We start from the raw sequence: 17,938 nt of genomic DNA, 5'->3' as shown, positions 1-17,938 counted from the left end.
ATTTGTTGCTTACTGCAAGTGCTGCCAGATCACTGGAACTGTCTCAAATTTCAAAAGCAAGCGGTCTGTATAACACATTTAAAGTTGTTATAAAATAAACTGCTCTCTGCTTACTCACTGTTCTCAACTGTTGAAGAGATCTGCCCCAGTGAGACGCGGGTGTATGCATCATTTCTCTCTCGTCATTGCATGTATAAAAAATCGGAGATGAATGGGTCACAAAACTTGGGGACGCGTCAGTTGTTGTTCGCATTTCACGCGTTTCGGTTGTGATAAAACACTTGTTAACATAACTAAAATAAACAATACTTATACTTGACTGGGAAATAACAACAATAGGAAAATCTCCAAAATGAAAATCGATCTATCTGTTGATGAGGGACCGTGTAACTCAGATTTGCGTAGCTGGTGTTTGGGCATAGCAATCTATTTTCTGGTTACCATTCTGATTAATGTGATATTTTCGCCATCGGGTAAGTGACTTAAGTATACATATTTCGTTTGTGGAATGCCAATGGAATGCGTGTTATAGTTTACCAAGTTTTTAATTAATATAATTACTTTTGAATTAAAATCTTATAAAATAACGACAATAGCATTGTCAAAATAAAACTTACTGATGTGTACAGATGCATAGACTTACGTACAAACATAAATATATATCGTGAGCTAATATCTCTTCTATAGAAGGCAAAACATGTTCTCATGGCTGAGGCGAGACTTTTTGTTGTTGTTGTTTACATTTTTTGTATGTTAATTACACACAAAGTTTGGAATTTGAAATAACGATGACGTCAAGTTGAAATACAGCGATGATCAAACATTCTTTGTTAACATATGCTTATATGCATATACTACTTACGAATTTTCTCATTGTGCTTGATTCTAATTTTTTTTTTTCAGTCTACACTTTTATTGGATTTGCAATCACAGTGATTGGAAATGTGTGCCTGCTGTTCGGATGTCTTAAGGTAAGCTTTTGTTTTGTTTGAAAACATCTTTCTTCTTTTTGACATGTTGAGATACGTGAGGTTCTATAACTAGAAACTATATTAATTGAAATTGAGGAAGAATTTTTAGTACTTAAATTTTTTAATTAAAATTCTGCAAGCGATCTGTAAATTGTTCAATTAATGCTAGTCGACTTTACCAAGTTTTTTTTTTACAATTTTCTTTCGAGAGAACTTACGTTTTGCATTGAGTAATAGTGACTAAGAAACTTTAACCTTGGATTAAATTAGCTTATATAAAGAAAAACAATAATTATTTATAAATAAAATAATTTTGTAGTGGCTTTTTCTGAGGCTTGCCTTATTCACCATAAATTTTACAATACAAACGATTACTTCATCGACTGGTCCCATTGGGATTTAGTCAATTTTTTAAGAACATTCAGACATGCAAAATGTTTGTTAATTCCGGCCGGAGTAGTGCTTCCGTTGGAAATACATATGTGTATGTAGCTAGTATGTATGTTCGCGATAAGGTTTATGATTCTTTTATTTGCGTATAATCCGAAAGGGGGAAAATAACTTGTATATGTTACATACAATTTTCTCTATAAGATAACGTGAACGATAACGATTGTATCTTCTCAAGCGATCTCATTGGGGGAGGCGTGAGAGTTCAGATAACCCGAAGTATTCTGTTTTTTAATTCATATATTTCTTTGGTCCACAGTACAAACACTACTTGGTTGGTGTCTGGTTGATCTTCGGTCTCATAGTGGCCATTAATTTTCCGATTGCCATTTTCGGTACCATTTTCCATTTTGGAGGCTATCGGGAGTCGACTGGCTTCCAGAATGTCTTTATGGCGGTACTCGTTCAAATCATTGCATTCGGTAAGTATCACATTAATGCCCCATTTTTTCTAAATTTAATACTGTTGCGCTTTTCAGGTATCTTCTTGTTCTGCGCGCGCCTCGTTTACTCGTTTTTCCTGCAACTGAAAAATCGTCAGTCGAGTCCAAACAGTGCAAATGTTGTTTAATCTCTTAAAGTGTGTCTCAAATGCATCGCAAGCATTTCACCGCAAATCTAGCCGGCAATTAATAATTTTAATCTAAGAGTTGAGTGTGTACCTTTTTTATATTTAACATACATATTGCCTATGCATATCTATATCGAATGAATTAAGCGGAGTTGTGTAATAAAATACATTTGTTGTATTGAATTGCAATTAGTTGTTAAACATCTTATTTACTTCGTACTTCGGCGCAGCTATTAACAGTTGAAATATACATATACATACATACAGGGTGCTACTATAAGCTAAACATTTCATAGGACATTCTCTTCGACTTCAACTTTGACTCAACAGTTAAAACGATATTCATTAATACAGAGATAAAGATACAGATACAGAATCGGAATCGAAATCGGTTGGCTATTAACTTTATCATTTCTATCTAACTACAGCTAACATATCGCTTGGCGCTTGCTTGGCTCTGCTTAAACGTAAAATGGAAAGTTTGTCTTCTTGGTGGCCTGCGTGAAGCTCGTCTCGGCATTTTGGCTGCTCAGTTTGGCCTGAACGGCGGCCACGATGCGCGCCGTTTGGCCGTTGGCGCCCAGATTCAGTTCCAGTTCGAATTGCGTCATGCTTGTGGTCTGAATATGCGCCTGCGTCTGCCTATAGGCCGCGACCAGTTTTCATCTGGGCGTGGTGATGCTCGGCAGCTTCTCCAGAAAATCAAGAGCCAGCACATCTTCAATCTCCTGAAGGCAATTGGCCACATCCTGCTCCGCATCGGCGTAATTGCATGAGTTGGGGCAACTTAGGCCCAGCGTGGAGAAGAACGGATATAGTTCATGCAATGACTGTAGCTGCTGGAAACTCAGCATCAAGTGACGATTCTTTGGACGCTGCATCAACTGTGGTGAAAAAGAAACGCACAATTAGTTGGCAACATTCGAGCACACACCTGAATCCACTTACCGGTGAGTGGCTGGTGTATTTCATGTCCATCAGCCGCGACACACGTTTCACGTGCGGCACATAGAGTGCACTTGGCAACGCGGCGAGATTCTCGACACTGCCATTGGGCAGCGGCAGTGGCACCACCTCCTCGTGCACATCGAACTCCGTGCCAACAAAGGCCCAACGATACATTTGGAAATGCGGCAGCTTTGTTGCCGGCAGCACACAGCCCAGCTCGAGGAGTTTGCACGCCTCCAGTTGCACTGAGCGCCAGTGCTGCATTGGCGTCTGAGCATTGATGCCGTTGCTGGCGCTGGAGTTGGATGTCGACCAGGGAATCTCCATGCTCGGCAACAGTCGCGATTGTTGACTACTGTGTAAAAGAAGGCATCAGTTGGTTATGATTGAAATTATTATTGTAATCTGTGCAGCTTACCTGCGCTCATCCGTTTCGGACTTGAGCTCTTGCTCCATTTGCAAAAAGACCTGCACCATTTCGGCTATGAGAATGGGCCACAGCGAGGTGACGTGGTCGGGTGACATGCGTAGCAGCAGCACACGGAAACACAGAAACACGGCGGCTTGCACTGATGGACCCAGCGGAACCAGACGTAGACTGTTGGCCAATTGTTCTGCAGGCAGAAAAAGAGATTATAAGAAACCATTAAGAAGGACTGTTATTATTTCTTGCATCAACTTCTTTCGCTCGTTTAAAGACTAAGCACGCGATCCTTTCGTTTTTCGATGAAAACGTGCTTAAATTCTTAAATAGTTTAGCTATCAAATAGTTCAAGCATGTACATCGACGGACAGATAGAGGAACGGGCGGAATTCGCTATGTCGAGTGGTCTGTTCAAGCTGATTAAGAATGTACATATTTACTTTTGTTAGTCACACAAATTGTACCCTTTTCTACTCTAGTTTATAGCGGATATAAAGTATGTTTCACACTTCCCAGAACTCACCTTGTATGTCCGGCATGTACTTGTTGTGCTGATCGAATTCGCTGCAATATATGACAAACGCCAAGCGCTTGAGCAGCATGGCTCGCAGCTCGTACTCTTGATCCCGCGATGCAAATATATTGAGACTGCCCGCCTGTGAGAGTGACACACGCGTCATCAGTTCCCGGAATGTGGTATTGTCATAGGTCATCAGGCTGTCCATGATCTGACGCCAAAAGGGTAAACACGAGATGTGCATCTGGAAGAACGAAGTGTCCAGCAGCAGATCGAGCATATCCTTGCGCCACGCCTTCCTCGTATACTGATAGCCACTGAGACTGGCCAAGAGCGCAGAGCACGCATAGAAGAAAGGCACATTGCGGGCCGTGTGATTCTTTAGGTACGGTGTAATGTTGTACAGCAGCGTTGTCACAATGGTCACCACCTTGTCCTTCTCCTGCGAGCCATAAGCCACGTCCAGCAGGTTGGACAAGATGCCCGCCAGCACGCTCTGCGCCTGTAGTGAATACTGTTGAATGCCACCGCCCAAACTGTTGTCCTTGGCATGGCCATCGGTGTCCTCCTTGACCGCCAGATTACGACGCAACCAGGTCGTCTGCTCCAAGCACGCACCGGCCACACTGGACAGCGATTCGACGAGTCGCGCGGTCACGTCGTGCAGCTCACGCACCTCCTTCTTGTCGGGGAACGGCATCTGTGGGCAACGCTGCACGAACTCATTGAGCAGCATCAGCAGCGCAAACTGCGCTGGCGGCGTCAGACTGAGACCATCCCGTATGAGCACTAACAGGGCTGACCAAGCATCCGCCAGCTGTGGCGCCGGCGCAGATCTCATGTAGAAATAGAACAGCTCCAGGGCGCTCACCTCAATGCTCAGTTGAGCCGGAGGTCTGTGAATCGGTGGCGGTGACTTGACCACCTGATGCAGCGTCTGCACAAACGAGTCCATGGGCATCACACGTATGCTGGACACCAGTGAGACGAGACTGAGCTGTGCGGCACAAGCCTGCAGCGTGGAATTGCGCTGGAACTGCTCCGCAACGCCAGAAGTTGTCGAGGAAGCGCCATTGCTGGAGCTGCTGTTGCTGCAGCCACGTTGCTGCCAGGTGACAGCAATGGCAGCCAGGAAGTTGCAGCCATGATGTAGCGAGACTGGCGACAAGAACTCCAACAGCTGCTGCCGCACGGGACGCAATTGACCCAGTTCGCTGTCCCAAATCGCTGCCACGCTGGTCATGATGCGTGGCAGATGCGAGAGCACCGCATTGCGTGCCGCCTGCAGTTGAGGATTGCGCGGTGCTGACGCTGTGGACGTGGACTCGCTGGCCGAGAGAAACGAGTGCACAATGCTGTTGAGCAGTTGTCCAGTGCTGGAACTCTGGACGGCGGCGCTGGTCTGTGGATAGGCCTGATTGAAGAGATGTGACAGCGCCGTCTGCTGTGTGTTGTCCAGCAGACAATAGTGACACAGGATGGTCAATGCCTCCAGCTGCGAGATGACATAATCGGGCGGAAAGTGTCGCTGCTGTGGCAGCGTAAGTCGGGCCAGACGATCCAGATTGTTGCACAATTGATGCACCACGCTGATCACAATGTTCGTCAGCGAACCGAAGCTGAAGCAGTTCAGCGAACTGGTCACCAGATCCGTCCAGTTGCGATGCAGGTGTCGCAGACGCTCCTGCTGCAGTGCACCGAGCACGGCGGCCAGAAACATGGGCTGCTGACTGATCAGACAGTTGGGCAAGTATTTGACATTGGCGGCGGCACCTTCAGCCAGCCGCGTGGGCGACGCATTGCCCGAGGCGTTGTAATCCTCGTTGGCCGCATTGCTGGGCGTGTCCTGGCGCAACTGATGCACCTCGTGCTCCAGCCGTATCACTGCAAGAAGTAAACGCAGCAGCTGCAGCTGAAAGCAATCCGCGTGCAGTTGATCGTCCTGCGGATCATTGAAGTTGAGCACCTGCTCGGCATAGCTGCTGCTGCCCGGCTGCAACGGTTTGCGTCCGTAGTTGCAGACAGAACTGTTGAGGCAGTGCAGCATGACCTTCTGCAGCTTGGCCCTGCCTAGCAGATCGGCAATGTAGCAGGCGAGGCCACGTCCCATGCCCTTGACAATCTCGATGAGCTCGGTGCAGATGACAGCCAGCAGCTCGATGCTCTCCAGTTGAATGCGTCGATTGTTCATCACATCCTGCAGCGTGGGCGGTTGCCGCTGGGCATCCAGAGATTCACGTTGAAAATAGCCACGTGCATAGAACAGCAGCAGCGTGACCAACAGCTCCAGATGCATGCAACAACGATAGCCTTGGGCATACTCCGAGTTGCTGACGCTGCCGGCAAATCCTTTGCCCGAGATGCTCTTACGATGCCGGATGAGCAGCTGCTTCAGACTGCCGCTGGTAAACGATGTCGTAATGGACAGACAGAGAAAGGTGCGCTTGTCACAGCAGATGATATTCCGCAGTGTCTGCAGCGCGTACAGCGTCTGACGGGTGTCATAGATGGCCAGATAGAGCAGCAGATGATTGTGATAGAGCTGCGCCGCATCCGTGTGCCGGAATGTGCTCAGCGAGCTGTTGCTCTTGGTGGACGAACGTATGCTCAGTTGCTCTTCGTTGGCAGCAGCTGCAGCTGCTGCATTCTGTCGCAAGATCTCCACATTCTGTTTGCTCTTCTCGAGCGTCTTTTGCCAATCTGGCTGCAGTTTGTTTGTCTCCAAACTCAGCGTGCGTCGCTTGTCCTCCACATTGATGGTGGGCTGACTATTCTCGTTGTTGCTCGCCTCCGGCTCCTCCTCGCTATGCGTGGCTGTGGCCTCAGTCTCGAGGTGCTCGGCCAGATTGCTGTGATTGCTGTCCGTCGAGGTCTTAGAGATGCAGCTGAGACGCTTCTTGTCGCTGCTCGTCAAGAGTTTCTTGCGCTTTCGCAGTTCCTTGGCCAGCTTCTTGTCTTGCGGTCGCAATAGCGCCTCGCTAAAATATTCATCAGCTGGCAGTGCATGCTCATTGTCCTGCTGGTGGGCTGTCTGCTGCTCCTCGTTGGGCTCATTGAGACTGGAGTCGCCGGGCGTCTTCTCGCGCGTCAAACGATACGTCTTGCGGCTCTTGATCCGCTCGTGCTGCGTCAACGCCTCCGTTACTCGTTCACAGTCGCCCACAAAGCGCTTAACATCATCGGCAGCGCCACCTCCAGCACTGGAGCTGATTGTCAAACTGTCCTCTTTGTCTATGCTCGTCTCACGCAGCTCCGAATCCGATTCAAAGTCGCTGCTCTCCGAGTTGTCGGTAATGTCCTGATCGTAGTGCAATGACGGCTCCTGCTCTGCCGCTGCCTGCGATTCACTCACTCGCGACTCCGTTTCGTCCATAGCGCTGGCCAGTTTCCGCTCGAGCGGCGTTTGGGGCGCATCTTTGCCTGTGCTGGACACCAGCTCAATGCGTGGCTCCTCCAGATCCGTTTCGTCATCGAAATCATGCGCATTCTCCAGCGGATTAATGATCAATCCAATCGTATTTATATCCTGCAGAGCTTCGCTAGCAAGCGGCGCTTTGTCGCTCACAAAATTTGAGGTTTTATTTGACTTGTTGCCACCGCTGAGCGTCACGCCAAAGATCTTCTTGGGCAAATGGCGTATGGGACTCTTCTTTTTGCCGCTACCCACGCTGCCGCCACTGCTGGCCGCCTCCATGTGATGATACTTGACATTGCCCTGCTCCGAGCTGATTGCATAGACATCGCGCTCGAAGGCGGGCGCCTCATCGTAGGCGGATTGTTCCGCCTCGGCAGCCTCGCGATACAGTTGCTGCATGTGCACGATGCCCACACGCTTGGAGCTGGCCGATAGCAGAATCTTGTAGAGCGGTTTGGTCAGTCGCGCCAGATCGCCACGCAAGAGCGAGGCCTGCAGCCAGTTGGTGACAAAGGTCCGCTCGGACATGTAATGGGGCAGGGCCAATGTGTCGAGCACTTTGAGCAGCGTCTTCTCGAAGCCACGCGACATCTGCTTCTCTCTGCCCAGATGCCATAGCAGCTCGAACTTTTTGTAGCTGCGCGCCTGACTTTCTCGCAGACGCTCCAGGCTGGGAGATGGACACAGCAGCTGGGCATCTGTGGCACGTTCCAGTTGGAAGCTACGCAAAGCGTTGCCGGCTCCCAGTCCATTGTGGGGTGGAGCTTGCAGCAAGTGCTGAGCGTGCATGCGATTGCCAATGACCGACTCCACGAGTCCGCTCTCCAGACAACTGTGCAGCTGATGCAGCAATGCCGCAATTTGCGAGGGATCAATGCCCGTGGTGCCAAGGTAATCCCACAGTATGGAACTGACCAGTTGAAAGACGCGTGTGCGCTGCTCCAAGTAGTTAACGTGGCCGAACTTCAGCAGTGGCAACATCACCACAAATGTAACACCCGGACTGGTCGTGTGTTCGATCTGCGAGCGCAACAGGCTGTGAATAAGTTGAAAGCAGATTGTGAGCTAGAGTGCAAGTGATTGTTATATAGTTTGCTTACCTGATCAGATCGAAGAGCGTTGTGATGGCGGCCACTTGAAGTTCCTTGTCGCTCTGCGCAAAGCAGGCCACCAGACACAACACCTTCAACCAATTAGGCAGCTCGGGTTCTGGAATCATAAAACAATTAGTTTGCGAAAGAGAGAAAACAAACACGTTTGCACTCACCACTTTTGTCCAGTATGATGTGCTTGTTGCAGTTGGGAAACGTGGACATCTCCACCAGCAAACTGGCAGCTAGTTTGATTGCCGAGCGCATCGCAGAGTTTATCTGCAGCTCGGATAGCTGCTGCACACTACGTTGGGTCTGCGCATCGATGAGCAGCTTTTGCTGTGGCTCCTCAGTGGCATCGCTGTCGCTACTAATCTCGCTGGCGCTGACTGTGGGCAGCGAGAGATTCAACAGGCGTTGCAACTGCTTGGAACGTGCCACAACATCCACTCGAAGCAGGCCAAACAATCGTTCGATTTGTGACTCGCGCTGCGGACATTGGTGGTCTAGAACTTGCTCCACCATAAAAAGACTTGAGGTGTGGCTGGTGGTGCGTTGCAGCTGCACCTTGACAGCACACTTGTCGCTGCTAGCGCCAATGTCCACGCAGCTGGCGGCAGTTTCAATTTGCAGCAGCTGCCGTGCCAAATACACTTCGAAGAAGATCTCGTATTGTCGTATGCATTTCTCCAATATGGAAAAGCCACGTTGCTGCGTCGCTTTGCTCTGCTCATCGTCCAGCTGAAACTCCGTACAGTTCTCGGGTGGCGCACTCTTTGGTGGCTCCTCGCCGGCATCGTCAGGCACATCGCTGGCGGTGGCTGCATTAGGTGTCAGCACAATGTCCTTGGGCCGTGTCTTTTTCGGGCTGCTACGTATGAAAGGCACCTTGGCCTTGGCTTTGATCTTCTTAATGCTGCGCGGCGTGTCCAGATCCGACGACGATTGCTGGCCTGTATCCGAGGCGCTTATCTACAACAGTAAAATCGTCAGCTTAAGAAAAGATTTTCAAACGCAACATGCTTACATCTTTGTCCAGTTCAGAGAGACGCGAGAAAGACTTGGCCTTCTTCTTAGGACTGTGCCGCACCACGCTCTGATTGGAGGCGGAGCGACGTATGAGCTCCTCGTCATTTGGTTCTCCGCTCTGCAGCGAGTGCTCGCCAAACTGATTGAGCCGTGAGTCTGATTTGCTCTTTTCTAGTGCATTCGATTGCGTGGCGGACTCCATGAAGCTGCCACTGTTGCCATTACTACTGCCATTGGCATTGCCTGTCTGCTCATCCAAGCCAGAAACGCTGTGCTCCATCAGTTTGTTCAGTTTAATGGGACTGCTGCAGGAGCATTGAAAATGTAATTATTAGCAAAGTGTGGCACTTAAAGTATTAACAATTGACTTACGTGATCATCGGCTGCACCCTGGACACGATCTTCATGCAGAGCTTCAGAGCTGCCGTGATCTCATCGCTGCTTAGACGCTCCATGTGCAGTGACAGCAGCTGTGTGATGGCCAGGAATACCTTGGGCAGGTAAACGCGTGTCGTTTCCGTGTACATCTCCAGCGAGATGGTCTCCAGCAGGAATTCGGTAAGCACACAAATCTCCAGCACACACGGATCCCCGGAGCCGACGATGCTGGCAAATTTGCCATCGCTGTTGGACTGGGCGGAGCTTGGCGCCAGCTGGCAGGCGCGCTCAAACATGTTGGTCATGTAGCTCCAAATGTAGGCCGGATCGAAGGTGGCAAAGAGCAGATTGGCCGACTTGAGCGCGTCCGCATTGCTGCTGGATATGTACATGGCGCGTATGATGTCATGCAGCACAAAGTCCAGCACGGCGCTGCCGATCTCCGCCTTGTCCAACAGCGACAGCATAATGCGATACGGCTTCAGATCCATGGGCTGGCAGGCCAAGCTCAGCCGCAATGTGCTGACCAAGGCACTGATCAGGATGTGCCGCGAATGCGTCACAAAATACGGTTCCGCTTCCTTCTGTCCATCGACGGTGGTCGAGTCCAGAGACAGCGTATCATAAGTGGGCGAATTCTTGGTCACCTCGCTGGCCAGCAGCCACGAGAAGAGTCGCCTGTTCAGCGACATGTCACGCCTCAGTATTGTGTTTAAACCATTTGTGACCAGCAGCACCAACTGCTCCTCATCCAGCAGCTGTGTGTGCATGGGAAAACCAAGCAATAGAAACTCCAGCGTATTGCGCTGCACCAAGATCAACGAGTCGTTGAGGCAAGCGCACAGCGCCGACATCATTATCTCGCGATTGTGACCCATAATATAGATTTGCTTCTGCATGTCCAGGCGCTTGTTGAAATGCTCCAGCAGAAATGTAATTGCGGGCAGGCGAATGGCCGCATTATTCGCCACCGACTCCCAGAGCACCGTGTAAAAGTGCATGGGATTAACAGCCAGACAGACATTCTTTAGCAGCGCACTGATGCGATCAAAGTGATCCAGACCACAGTCATAGCCGGGTAGCACACCGCTGAGGAATCCGCTTAGCGCTGGACGCAACTTGTCGCCCAGTGGCACAAAGTAGGTCTCGTAGATGGTGAGAAGTGCGGGTCGCACATTCATTGCCGCATAGCCCAGTAGCGGAAATAGGCCAGCGCTACAGGGAATTAAAGAATACAGATAAGTTATCATACACACAATAAATATTATTAATCATTCAACTCACCCATATATGAACTCTTGGGCGAGACGCTCGGGCCCCGTCTTGCTGAATATCACCGAGTACGTCTCGAGGGCCTTCAGATGAACGCCCGAGGGCAGCGCTGGATGCATACATTGAGCCAAACGTTTGGCAATCTTCAGTCGTCGCGGTATGACTTGGTATTGTGTGTTACTCGATATGGCCTATCGCGAAAGCAAGTTCAAGAAATGTTAAAGCTCGAATGACGCACACTTGACTCAGTCAAGGACAAAATTTAAAAAAAAGGCTTTTTTCAGTACTTCGAAGAGTAAATGCGGTGAGCAATTGTGAAGTAAATGAAACACAAATTCAATTAAAATGTTAGAGAATTTAAGTTTAACAAAGCAATCTTGAAAAACTGATTCATCATTCTTAAGGGATCTAATGAGTTGATCGCTTTAAATTAGACTTGAGTACTACCTATATACCTACAATTATTTACATATTAACAAGTGGACGGACGGGCAGATAGTCTCGACGATTAGCTGAGTTTCTCACAACGTGACGTGATCTCGTAAGGGTCGAGAAGTAAACAAAGTTTATTGACCGTCTATCTCAATGCCAGCTGTATGTTTAGCTCTATGAATGATTCACCTAAAACTAACACATATACTGCCTACAGCAAAATGGGTCATCTTCACCAAGTTTCAATAAGATAGCTTCAAAAATAAAAGATAACTTCAAATTATAACATGCAGACAGACGGCAGAGTTTATTTATAGCATTGCTGGTGATAATTACAATAAACAACTCTCTAAAAGGGGCTCAAGATTAAATCAAGGAAGTGCATTACTGTTTTTTCCCAAAGCCCTGACAGTTATATAAAAATAGTTGACTTTTAAGCTGGGTTAATGATTTATGCTTGACTTGAGTGAAACCTAGTTCAATAATTTACGCGATTGTAAAAGCTTTATCGCGACGACACGCGACGTAACAAACTGTTTTCTAGGGCTGCAAAAAGTCCCACAATAATTATAAAGTCAAAAGTCAGTTTGTAATAATAGCGATAAGGCCCGCAAATTGACATATAGAATGAATCAGCGATGCGGGTGTGAAAACTGTAACTAATCATGATGTGGAGTGTGGAAGATGAAGGACTGGTCAGTATATGGCATGGTTGGAAGTACTACAGTAAATATTAGCTCAACGGACACTTAATACTATGACATTCTGACAGCACTTCTCTTATTCGGTTTAGAGAATGTTCACTGTACTGGGAATGCCAGCCTTGCTCTTGGTGCGATAATAAATTGTAGCGCAGTTAGTTGTGGCCATAGATACATATATAGTTTTAGTGTGATACCTTGCTAAGTTTGCCCAAGGCAGAGATTAAATCCGCCCACTCGCTGGAGTATTCGAAATTGCGCAGCGCTTTGTCGATGTTTGTCATGTATTGGCGATACTTCGCCTCGGCCATGAGCTTCTGCTCCTCCATGATTGTGTCCGCAGACTCCATGGCGACGTGTTTTTGTGACTCGCTCCCTCGTTCGTTTGACTATTGCTGTAGAAGGAGGAAAAACAACAAACAAGAAATCAATAACAATTAACCAAACACACTTGTTGCCGATGTCCTTGAGATTTGCTGTTGCTGTTTATTCAAAATCATAACGCATACACACATTTAATGTGTGTGGCATCTCTATCACTCTCTTTCTCTTTCTCTCGCACACACTCTGCTGCGTCAGCTGCAGTTGCCAATGTTTCTGTTTCTGCTGCTGCTGATTGCCAACAATGGACAAAATTACACAAATCACATACATACAATCATGCATGTGTGTCTGCTATTGCCGTTGTGTGTGTTCTTTGTTCAGCATAGACGTGGAATCTATTATTTGCAAATTGAATTTGATTCTCGTATATTTTTCACATTTCACCTTATTAACCCGCATTGGGCAGCAAAGTTTAATTTTTTTGTTTGAGTGTGTTTCTTTATTTGTTTTTTTCTTTTTCTTCTCCTGTCTTGTTGTTGTTCGCTCTCTCGCGCACGTCACACAATTAACTGTAAAATGTAATTGCAGTGACGACGACTCAAATCGGAGACTCTCGAGACTCGCGACCAGCTGATGACGAATTTTTTGCAGACACGCAACACAAACGCAAACCAGAGCACAATACTTTTGTTTATAATTTTATGTGCTACGTTGAACTCTTATTTTTTACGACATTTTGCGTCGCCATCGATAATTGCACATGTTTGTTTATTGTTCTATTGATTCACATTTCAATTAGCATATGTGTTATTAGCGAGAAAAAAAATTACAATAAAAATAATACAGACTGCTCTATCCGTGGTCCGTGCACTTACATTTTCTAAAACATTTTAATAGTTGTATCGATACATCGACTTATCGATACAGGGCACAGGTGATTGTGGAATGACACTCACTAAATATTTGTTCTTATAGCAAAATTTAAGGACTTGTAGATATGTATCTTTAGATCAATGAAATATCATTTATTGTTCAATTATTTTTATTTGTTTATGAAATTAGAAACAATATTAAATAAAAAAAGCTACATAAAATGTTTTTTATAGTAAACCATATCGATAGACCGATAAATAGATACAATTTTTATTCGTTAAATTCGATTTGATATACAATATAATTTCAAAGGCAATAACATTTGGATTATATGAAAGTCAGCATATATTTATTCATTTCTCTCACAAACTCAATAAATTACTTAAAGAAATCTGCAATACTTGTTATTCAAATAAATACGAAACCCGTTTTTTTAAATGCAAAAGCAAAGTGAAAAAATAACTTAATGCAAATGAATAGAATTGTCCACAATTGTTGTAGTTTGCAACCTTGAATTAGCATAAATAAATACATGGTAAGTTTTACTTCTTCTTCTTGTTCTTGCCCTGAGCAGCACCTGCCGCTGGAACACCAGTCAAAGCTGTCAGCTCCTTCTTCAGATTCAATAGAATATCTACTTCGGGTTTCCACACGGAAGCATCTCCACTGGCCTTCAGGGTGCGCACTTTCTCGCCCTGCTGTGCGATTTTCTCTTCCAATGCGTTTATTTTGCCTGCATCCACTGATGCCGTCGCAGGGGCTGCAGCTGGGGCTGCCGAAGCAGCCGTCTGAGCCGTTTCTAGTTGTTTCTTCAGGTCCAACAGTTTGGTCACCTCTGGCTGCCACACTGCCTTGTCTTTTGTGCTCGCCTTAAGCTGACGGACTTTCTCGCCTTGCGCTTGAACAGCCGCCTCCAGCTGTTGCACTGACTGCGCGCCACTTTGTGGAGTTGGGACTGCTGCAGGAGCTGCCGAGGCAGCCGACTTCTGTGCCGCTTCCAGTTGTTTCTTCAGATCCAGCAGTTTGGTCACCTCTGGTTGCCATACGGCCTTGTCTTTTGTGCTCGCCTTCAGCTGTCGCACCTTTTCGCCCTGAGCCTGCACAGCCGCCTCCAGCTCGGCCACATTGGTTTGTTGAGCCGCTGGCGCTTTGGTCTCCTGAGCACCTCCATACTTACCCTTGAGTTCATCGATGTAGGACTGCTCCAGCTTGGTAAACAGCGGCGATGGCTTGCCGATCTTGTGGCCAGCAGGCAGCAGAATGGTGGCCAATGGTTTCCTAATAAACAAATCAAATTAATTAACACTTAAATTGACATATTAAAAATAGTCTCTTACTCTGCATTAAGAGGCGTTTGCTTGCTATTCAGCTGGGCGAACATGGTGCGCGCTGTGCTTGGCATGTAGGGGAAGAGCAGATTGGCTAGCAGACAAGCAATGTTGGCGCAGAGACCAATAATAGTTGCCGCACGCTTCTTCTGCTCCTCGTTGCCCTTAAGCAGCACCCAAGGCTGTTGGGTTTGCATGTAGCCGTTGCCATGTCGTGAAATGGCCAACAAATGACGAATGCCGTCGCGCAATTTGGCCTTCTCCAGTGAATTGATGTAACCGCGCAGCTCACGATTGATCAGCGAAAGCAGCACAAGCTCATCCTGTGTGAGCACAATTATCGGCACTGTACTGTTGAAGTTCTTCTCGCAAAAGACCAACGCACGATTGACAAAGTTGCCCAGATTGTTGAGCAGCTCGGAGTTGTTGCGAGCAGCCAAATCATTCCAGCTGAAGCTAGAGTCTTGACCCTCAGGGCGAGCGGATGCCAAATAGAAACGCCAAACGTCCGCGGGAATTCCCGTTTCCTGGGCATCGTTACCAAAGACGCCAATGCCGCGACTCTTGCTGAACTTGCCATCCTCATAGTTCAGATACTCGGTGGCCATGATATGACTAACCAGTGTGTTGCCCTTGTTAATGGCTAGCAGCACACTAGGCCATACCACCGAATGGAAGGGCACATTGTCCTTCGCCATGAACTGAAAGAGCTCCACATCGGTGCCCTTGGCGGGTTGCCACCACTGCAGATACTCCTTGGTATAGCGCTTCGTGATGGACACATAGCCGAACGGTGCATCGAACCACACGTAGAACACCTTCTTCTCGAAGTTCTCGTGCGGCACAGGAATACCCCACTTCAGATCGCGTGTAATGCAGCGAGGCTTGAGACCCTCGCGTAGCCAGGCGCGTGTGATGACTCGTGCATTGTGTGTCCAGCCATTCTCGGCGCGATCCACCCATTCACGCAGCTGAGGCTCCGCCTTGGGCAGATCGAGGAACAGTTGATCCGATGAACGCAGCACAGGCGCACTGTTGCAGACCTTGCAGCGTGGACGCAGCAATTCGGTGGCATTCACCAGTTTGCCACACTTGTCGCACTGGTCACCGCGGGCATCCTCGTAGCCACAGCCAGGATGCGGACAGGTTCCTTCCACAAAGCTAAAAAATAAAGCATTTAATAAGTGCTTATTATAAAAACACTAACTCTACAGTATAACATTTATACGCATCTGCAGTATTGGAATTGTTTAAAATATAGTTCATAGATACCATGAAATATATAGCTATTATATTTTATTCAACGCTCACCGATTTTGGAAAAACTAAATAATATTCACAAGTCTATGAAAATAATTATTTGTAAGAAGCTAAGAGAGAATAATAACATGTGAAAGTAATAAAATGAAATGTTTGATCTATTTTTAGAGCCCATTTTTGTTAGCATAAAAAGTTTTTGTATTTAAGCAGGCTTTAAACCAAATGAAAAATACTTTATATGTTTAACTGAGTTGTTTAATGTCTTCTTTAACGAAAGGAACTTTCAGATCTTTGTGACCTTTCGTATTGGTTTGGTATTACTGTGTTTGCTTAATGTTAAATTAGTGAACAATTTTTATTAACACTCACCGATCGGCGAGGAAGCGATCACATTTCTGGCAGAGCAGCTGCTCTACGCTCTCCTTTATAATGTAGCCCGCGTTATAGACATCCTTGAAAGCCTCTTGAACAATACTGTAAATTGAAATCGAACACAATTTAAGCAAATGTTGTTTATCAAATGAACTGCACAACTTACTCAGTCTGCTCTTGAGTTGTGGTGCGTCCAAAGTAATCGAATCCAATGCCGAACCAGCGATAGATGGCATTGTGCAGCTCGAAGTACTTGTCGCAGATCTCGCGTGGCGTCATATTCTCCGCCAGTGCCTTGTTCTCAGTCGCCGTTCCATATTCATCTGTGCCGCAGATGAGCAGCGTGTTGTAGCCAGCGTTGCGCGAGTACCGAGCGAAGATATCAGCGGAAAGCACACAGCCAATGATGTTGCCCAAATGTGGCACATTATTGACATATGGAAGGGCCGAGGTGATCAGCACATTGCGCTCACCCGCCTTGGGCAGCACAGTACGTGGCTCGGTGATTTCCTGAGGTTTAGTATAAATGAAGGCAGCACGAGCTGCGGCAATCTCCTCGTCGGTGATGGTGTCCGCCAATGTGGAGCCCGCGTCAGCAAGCAGATTGCCAGCATCTGCAAGACTTGCACGCTTGAGCGGCACATGATGCAAGCCACCATAGCGATTCGATTGCTGCAGCGCATTGAAGCTCAGCTCCTTCAGCGGCTGCTCGCTAAGCACCTGCTGCACCTCCGGCAGTGCTTTAATATTTTCATACCAGCTACGCAGCTGTTCCACATTCTGAGCACCCTTCAAGGTGCCGTCGGGTGCCAGCAGTGACCACACAGCAATGTCAGCTGCTGATAATTGATTGCCCGCCAAGTAGGGCGATGCCTTGAGGCGATCGTTGAGCTTCTTCACCAATGTGTTGAGCACGGGCAAAGCGTTGGGATCAGCACGATGACCCACAGCCATGTAATGAGCCAACGCGGGCGCCAGCAGCGTTGAAGACCATTCCAGCCACTGCGAGAGAGACAACTGAATTAGTTCTAATTTAATTGGTTTAACCTTGACGCGTACCTCGTCCCTCTGCTGCCCCTCCTCATCGACGAACAGATATTTGGCAATCGCTGCTGCCGAGAATAATCGTAATCCGTTGTCCAACTCAATTGTTGGCAGGACCAACAAATCTTTGTACTTGGCGTCTGTAATGCAAAGTGATTATTGCATCAGTTATCGCCAACAACAACAGTTATCATCATCATCATCATCATCGTTGCACGTTGCCGGCCCCAGCAGCATTTTTGGATATGTATTTTCTCCCCTCTTACCATTTAGGTTAACCAGCTGCACTTGGACCGTCTGCTTGGCAAATTTCGCCAGCATCAGCAGTTGCAGACCGAGCGGATTGCCCTCATTTGTGTAGATAATCATTTTGCACGATTTCGGACAATTTTAAGTTTTAATTTACGTGGCAAAAAAGGGTTAAATTAAAAATAAAGCTCCCCTCTACGTTAGTAATTCGTTTGAGAACTTCCACGCGCGCAGTGTGACCACCGGTAACAATACAGAAAATCACACAATAGTCACATTGTTTCGGAAG

General features: G+C 47.3%; 3 protein-coding genes and 1 long non-coding RNA gene across 5 annotated transcripts; 2 read left to right on the top strand and 2 right to left on the bottom strand.

Moving 5' to 3' along the window:
- The first annotated feature begins 231 nt into the window (after positions 1 to 231).
- On the top strand, positions 232 to 2,181 carry LOC133842673 (uncharacterized). The gene is made up of 4 exons (XM_062275874.1): positions 232 to 473; positions 904 to 971; positions 1,681 to 1,843; positions 1,901 to 2,181. The coding sequence occupies exons 1-4, from the start codon at positions 353 to 355 to the stop codon at positions 1,990 to 1,992; spliced, it is 444 nt and encodes a 147-aa protein (XP_062131858.1). The 5' UTR covers positions 232 to 352; the 3' UTR covers positions 1,993 to 2,181.
- On the bottom strand, positions 1,751 to 13,321 carry LOC133842665 (protein dopey-1 homolog). 2 transcript variants are annotated; one of them, XM_062275863.1, is made up of 11 exons: positions 12,968 to 13,321; positions 12,397 to 12,594; positions 11,079 to 11,257; positions 9,789 to 11,009; positions 9,415 to 9,721; positions 8,564 to 9,359; positions 8,397 to 8,505; positions 3,888 to 8,332; positions 3,359 to 3,554; positions 2,941 to 3,292; positions 1,751 to 2,876 (listed from the first exon to the last, which is right to left on the bottom strand). In XM_062275863.1, exons 2-11 carry the CDS (start codon positions 12,547 to 12,549, stop codon positions 2,655 to 2,657), a joined length of 7,980 nt encoding a protein of 2,659 aa, XP_062131847.1. In that variant the 5' UTR covers positions 12,550 to 12,594; positions 12,968 to 13,321; the 3' UTR covers positions 1,751 to 2,654. The 2 variants fall into 2 exon arrangements, with proteins under 2 accessions (XP_062131847.1, XP_062131846.1); XM_062275862.1 differs by having other exon boundaries at positions 2,941 to 3,295; positions 12,968 to 13,320.
- Positions 11,194 to 11,790, top strand: LOC133842679 (uncharacterized). The gene is made up of 2 exons (XR_009894424.1): positions 11,194 to 11,660; positions 11,716 to 11,790. It is a non-coding gene; the product is annotated as an uncharacterized LOC133842679 (long non-coding RNA).
- Positions 13,322 to 13,837: 516 nt separating the features above from the next.
- Positions 13,838 to 17,892, bottom strand: LOC133842666 (methionine--tRNA ligase, cytoplasmic). Its single transcript, XM_062275864.1, has 6 exons — positions 17,667 to 17,892; positions 17,416 to 17,540; positions 16,523 to 17,358; positions 16,354 to 16,458; positions 14,734 to 15,885; positions 13,838 to 14,674 (listed from the first exon to the last, which is right to left on the bottom strand). The coding sequence occupies exons 1-6, from the start codon at positions 17,767 to 17,769 to the stop codon at positions 13,939 to 13,941; spliced, it is 3,057 nt and encodes a 1,018-aa protein (XP_062131848.1). The 5' UTR covers positions 17,770 to 17,892; the 3' UTR covers positions 13,838 to 13,938.
- Between the last annotated feature and the right edge of the window lie 46 nt (positions 17,893 to 17,938).

Source organism: Drosophila sulfurigaster, chromosome 3, assembly GCF_023558435.1.
Source record: "Drosophila sulfurigaster albostrigata strain 15112-1811.04 chromosome 3, ASM2355843v2, whole genome shotgun sequence".
In the NCBI taxonomy this organism is placed as follows: domain Eukaryota; kingdom Metazoa; phylum Arthropoda; class Insecta; order Diptera; family Drosophilidae; genus Drosophila; species Drosophila sulfurigaster.
Note: the sequence above shows the minus strand (reverse complement) of the source record. Positions and strands in the feature narration are given on the sequence as shown.

Coding starts and splice junctions, on each gene's coding strand:
- LOC133842666 (XM_062275864.1), bottom strand. CDS start 17,769: ATGATTATCTACACAAATGAGGGCAATCCGCTCGGTCTGCAACTGCTG. Junction 16,459..16,522: donor ACAACTCAAGAGCAGACTGA/GTAAGTTGTGCA, acceptor TTCAATTTACAG/TATTGTTCAAGAGGCTTTCA. Junction 14,675..14,733: donor CAAACGCCTCTTAATGCAGA/GTAAGAGACTAT, acceptor TTTGTTTATTAG/GAAACCATTGGCCACCATTC.
- LOC133842673 (XM_062275874.1), top strand. CDS start 353: ATGAAAATCGATCTATCTGTTGATGAGGGACCGTGTAACTCAGATTTG. Junction 474..903: donor TGTGATATTTTCGCCATCGG/GTAAGTGACTTA, acceptor TTTTTTTTTCAG/TCTACACTTTTATTGGATTT. Junction 1,844..1,900: donor CGTTCAAATCATTGCATTCG/GTAAGTATCACA, acceptor TGCGCTTTTCAG/GTATCTTCTTGTTCTGCGCG.
- LOC133842665 (XM_062275862.1), bottom strand. CDS start 12,549: ATGGAGTCTGCGGACACAATCATGGAGGAGCAGAAGCTCATGGCCGAG. Junction 9,722..9,788: donor AGGGTGCAGCCGATGATCAC/GTAAGTCAATTG, acceptor ATGCTCCTGCAG/CAGTCCCATTAAACTGAACA. Junction 9,360..9,414: donor TCTCTGAACTGGACAAAGAT/GTAAGCATGTTG, acceptor TTACTGTTGTAG/ATAAGCGCCTCGGATACAGG.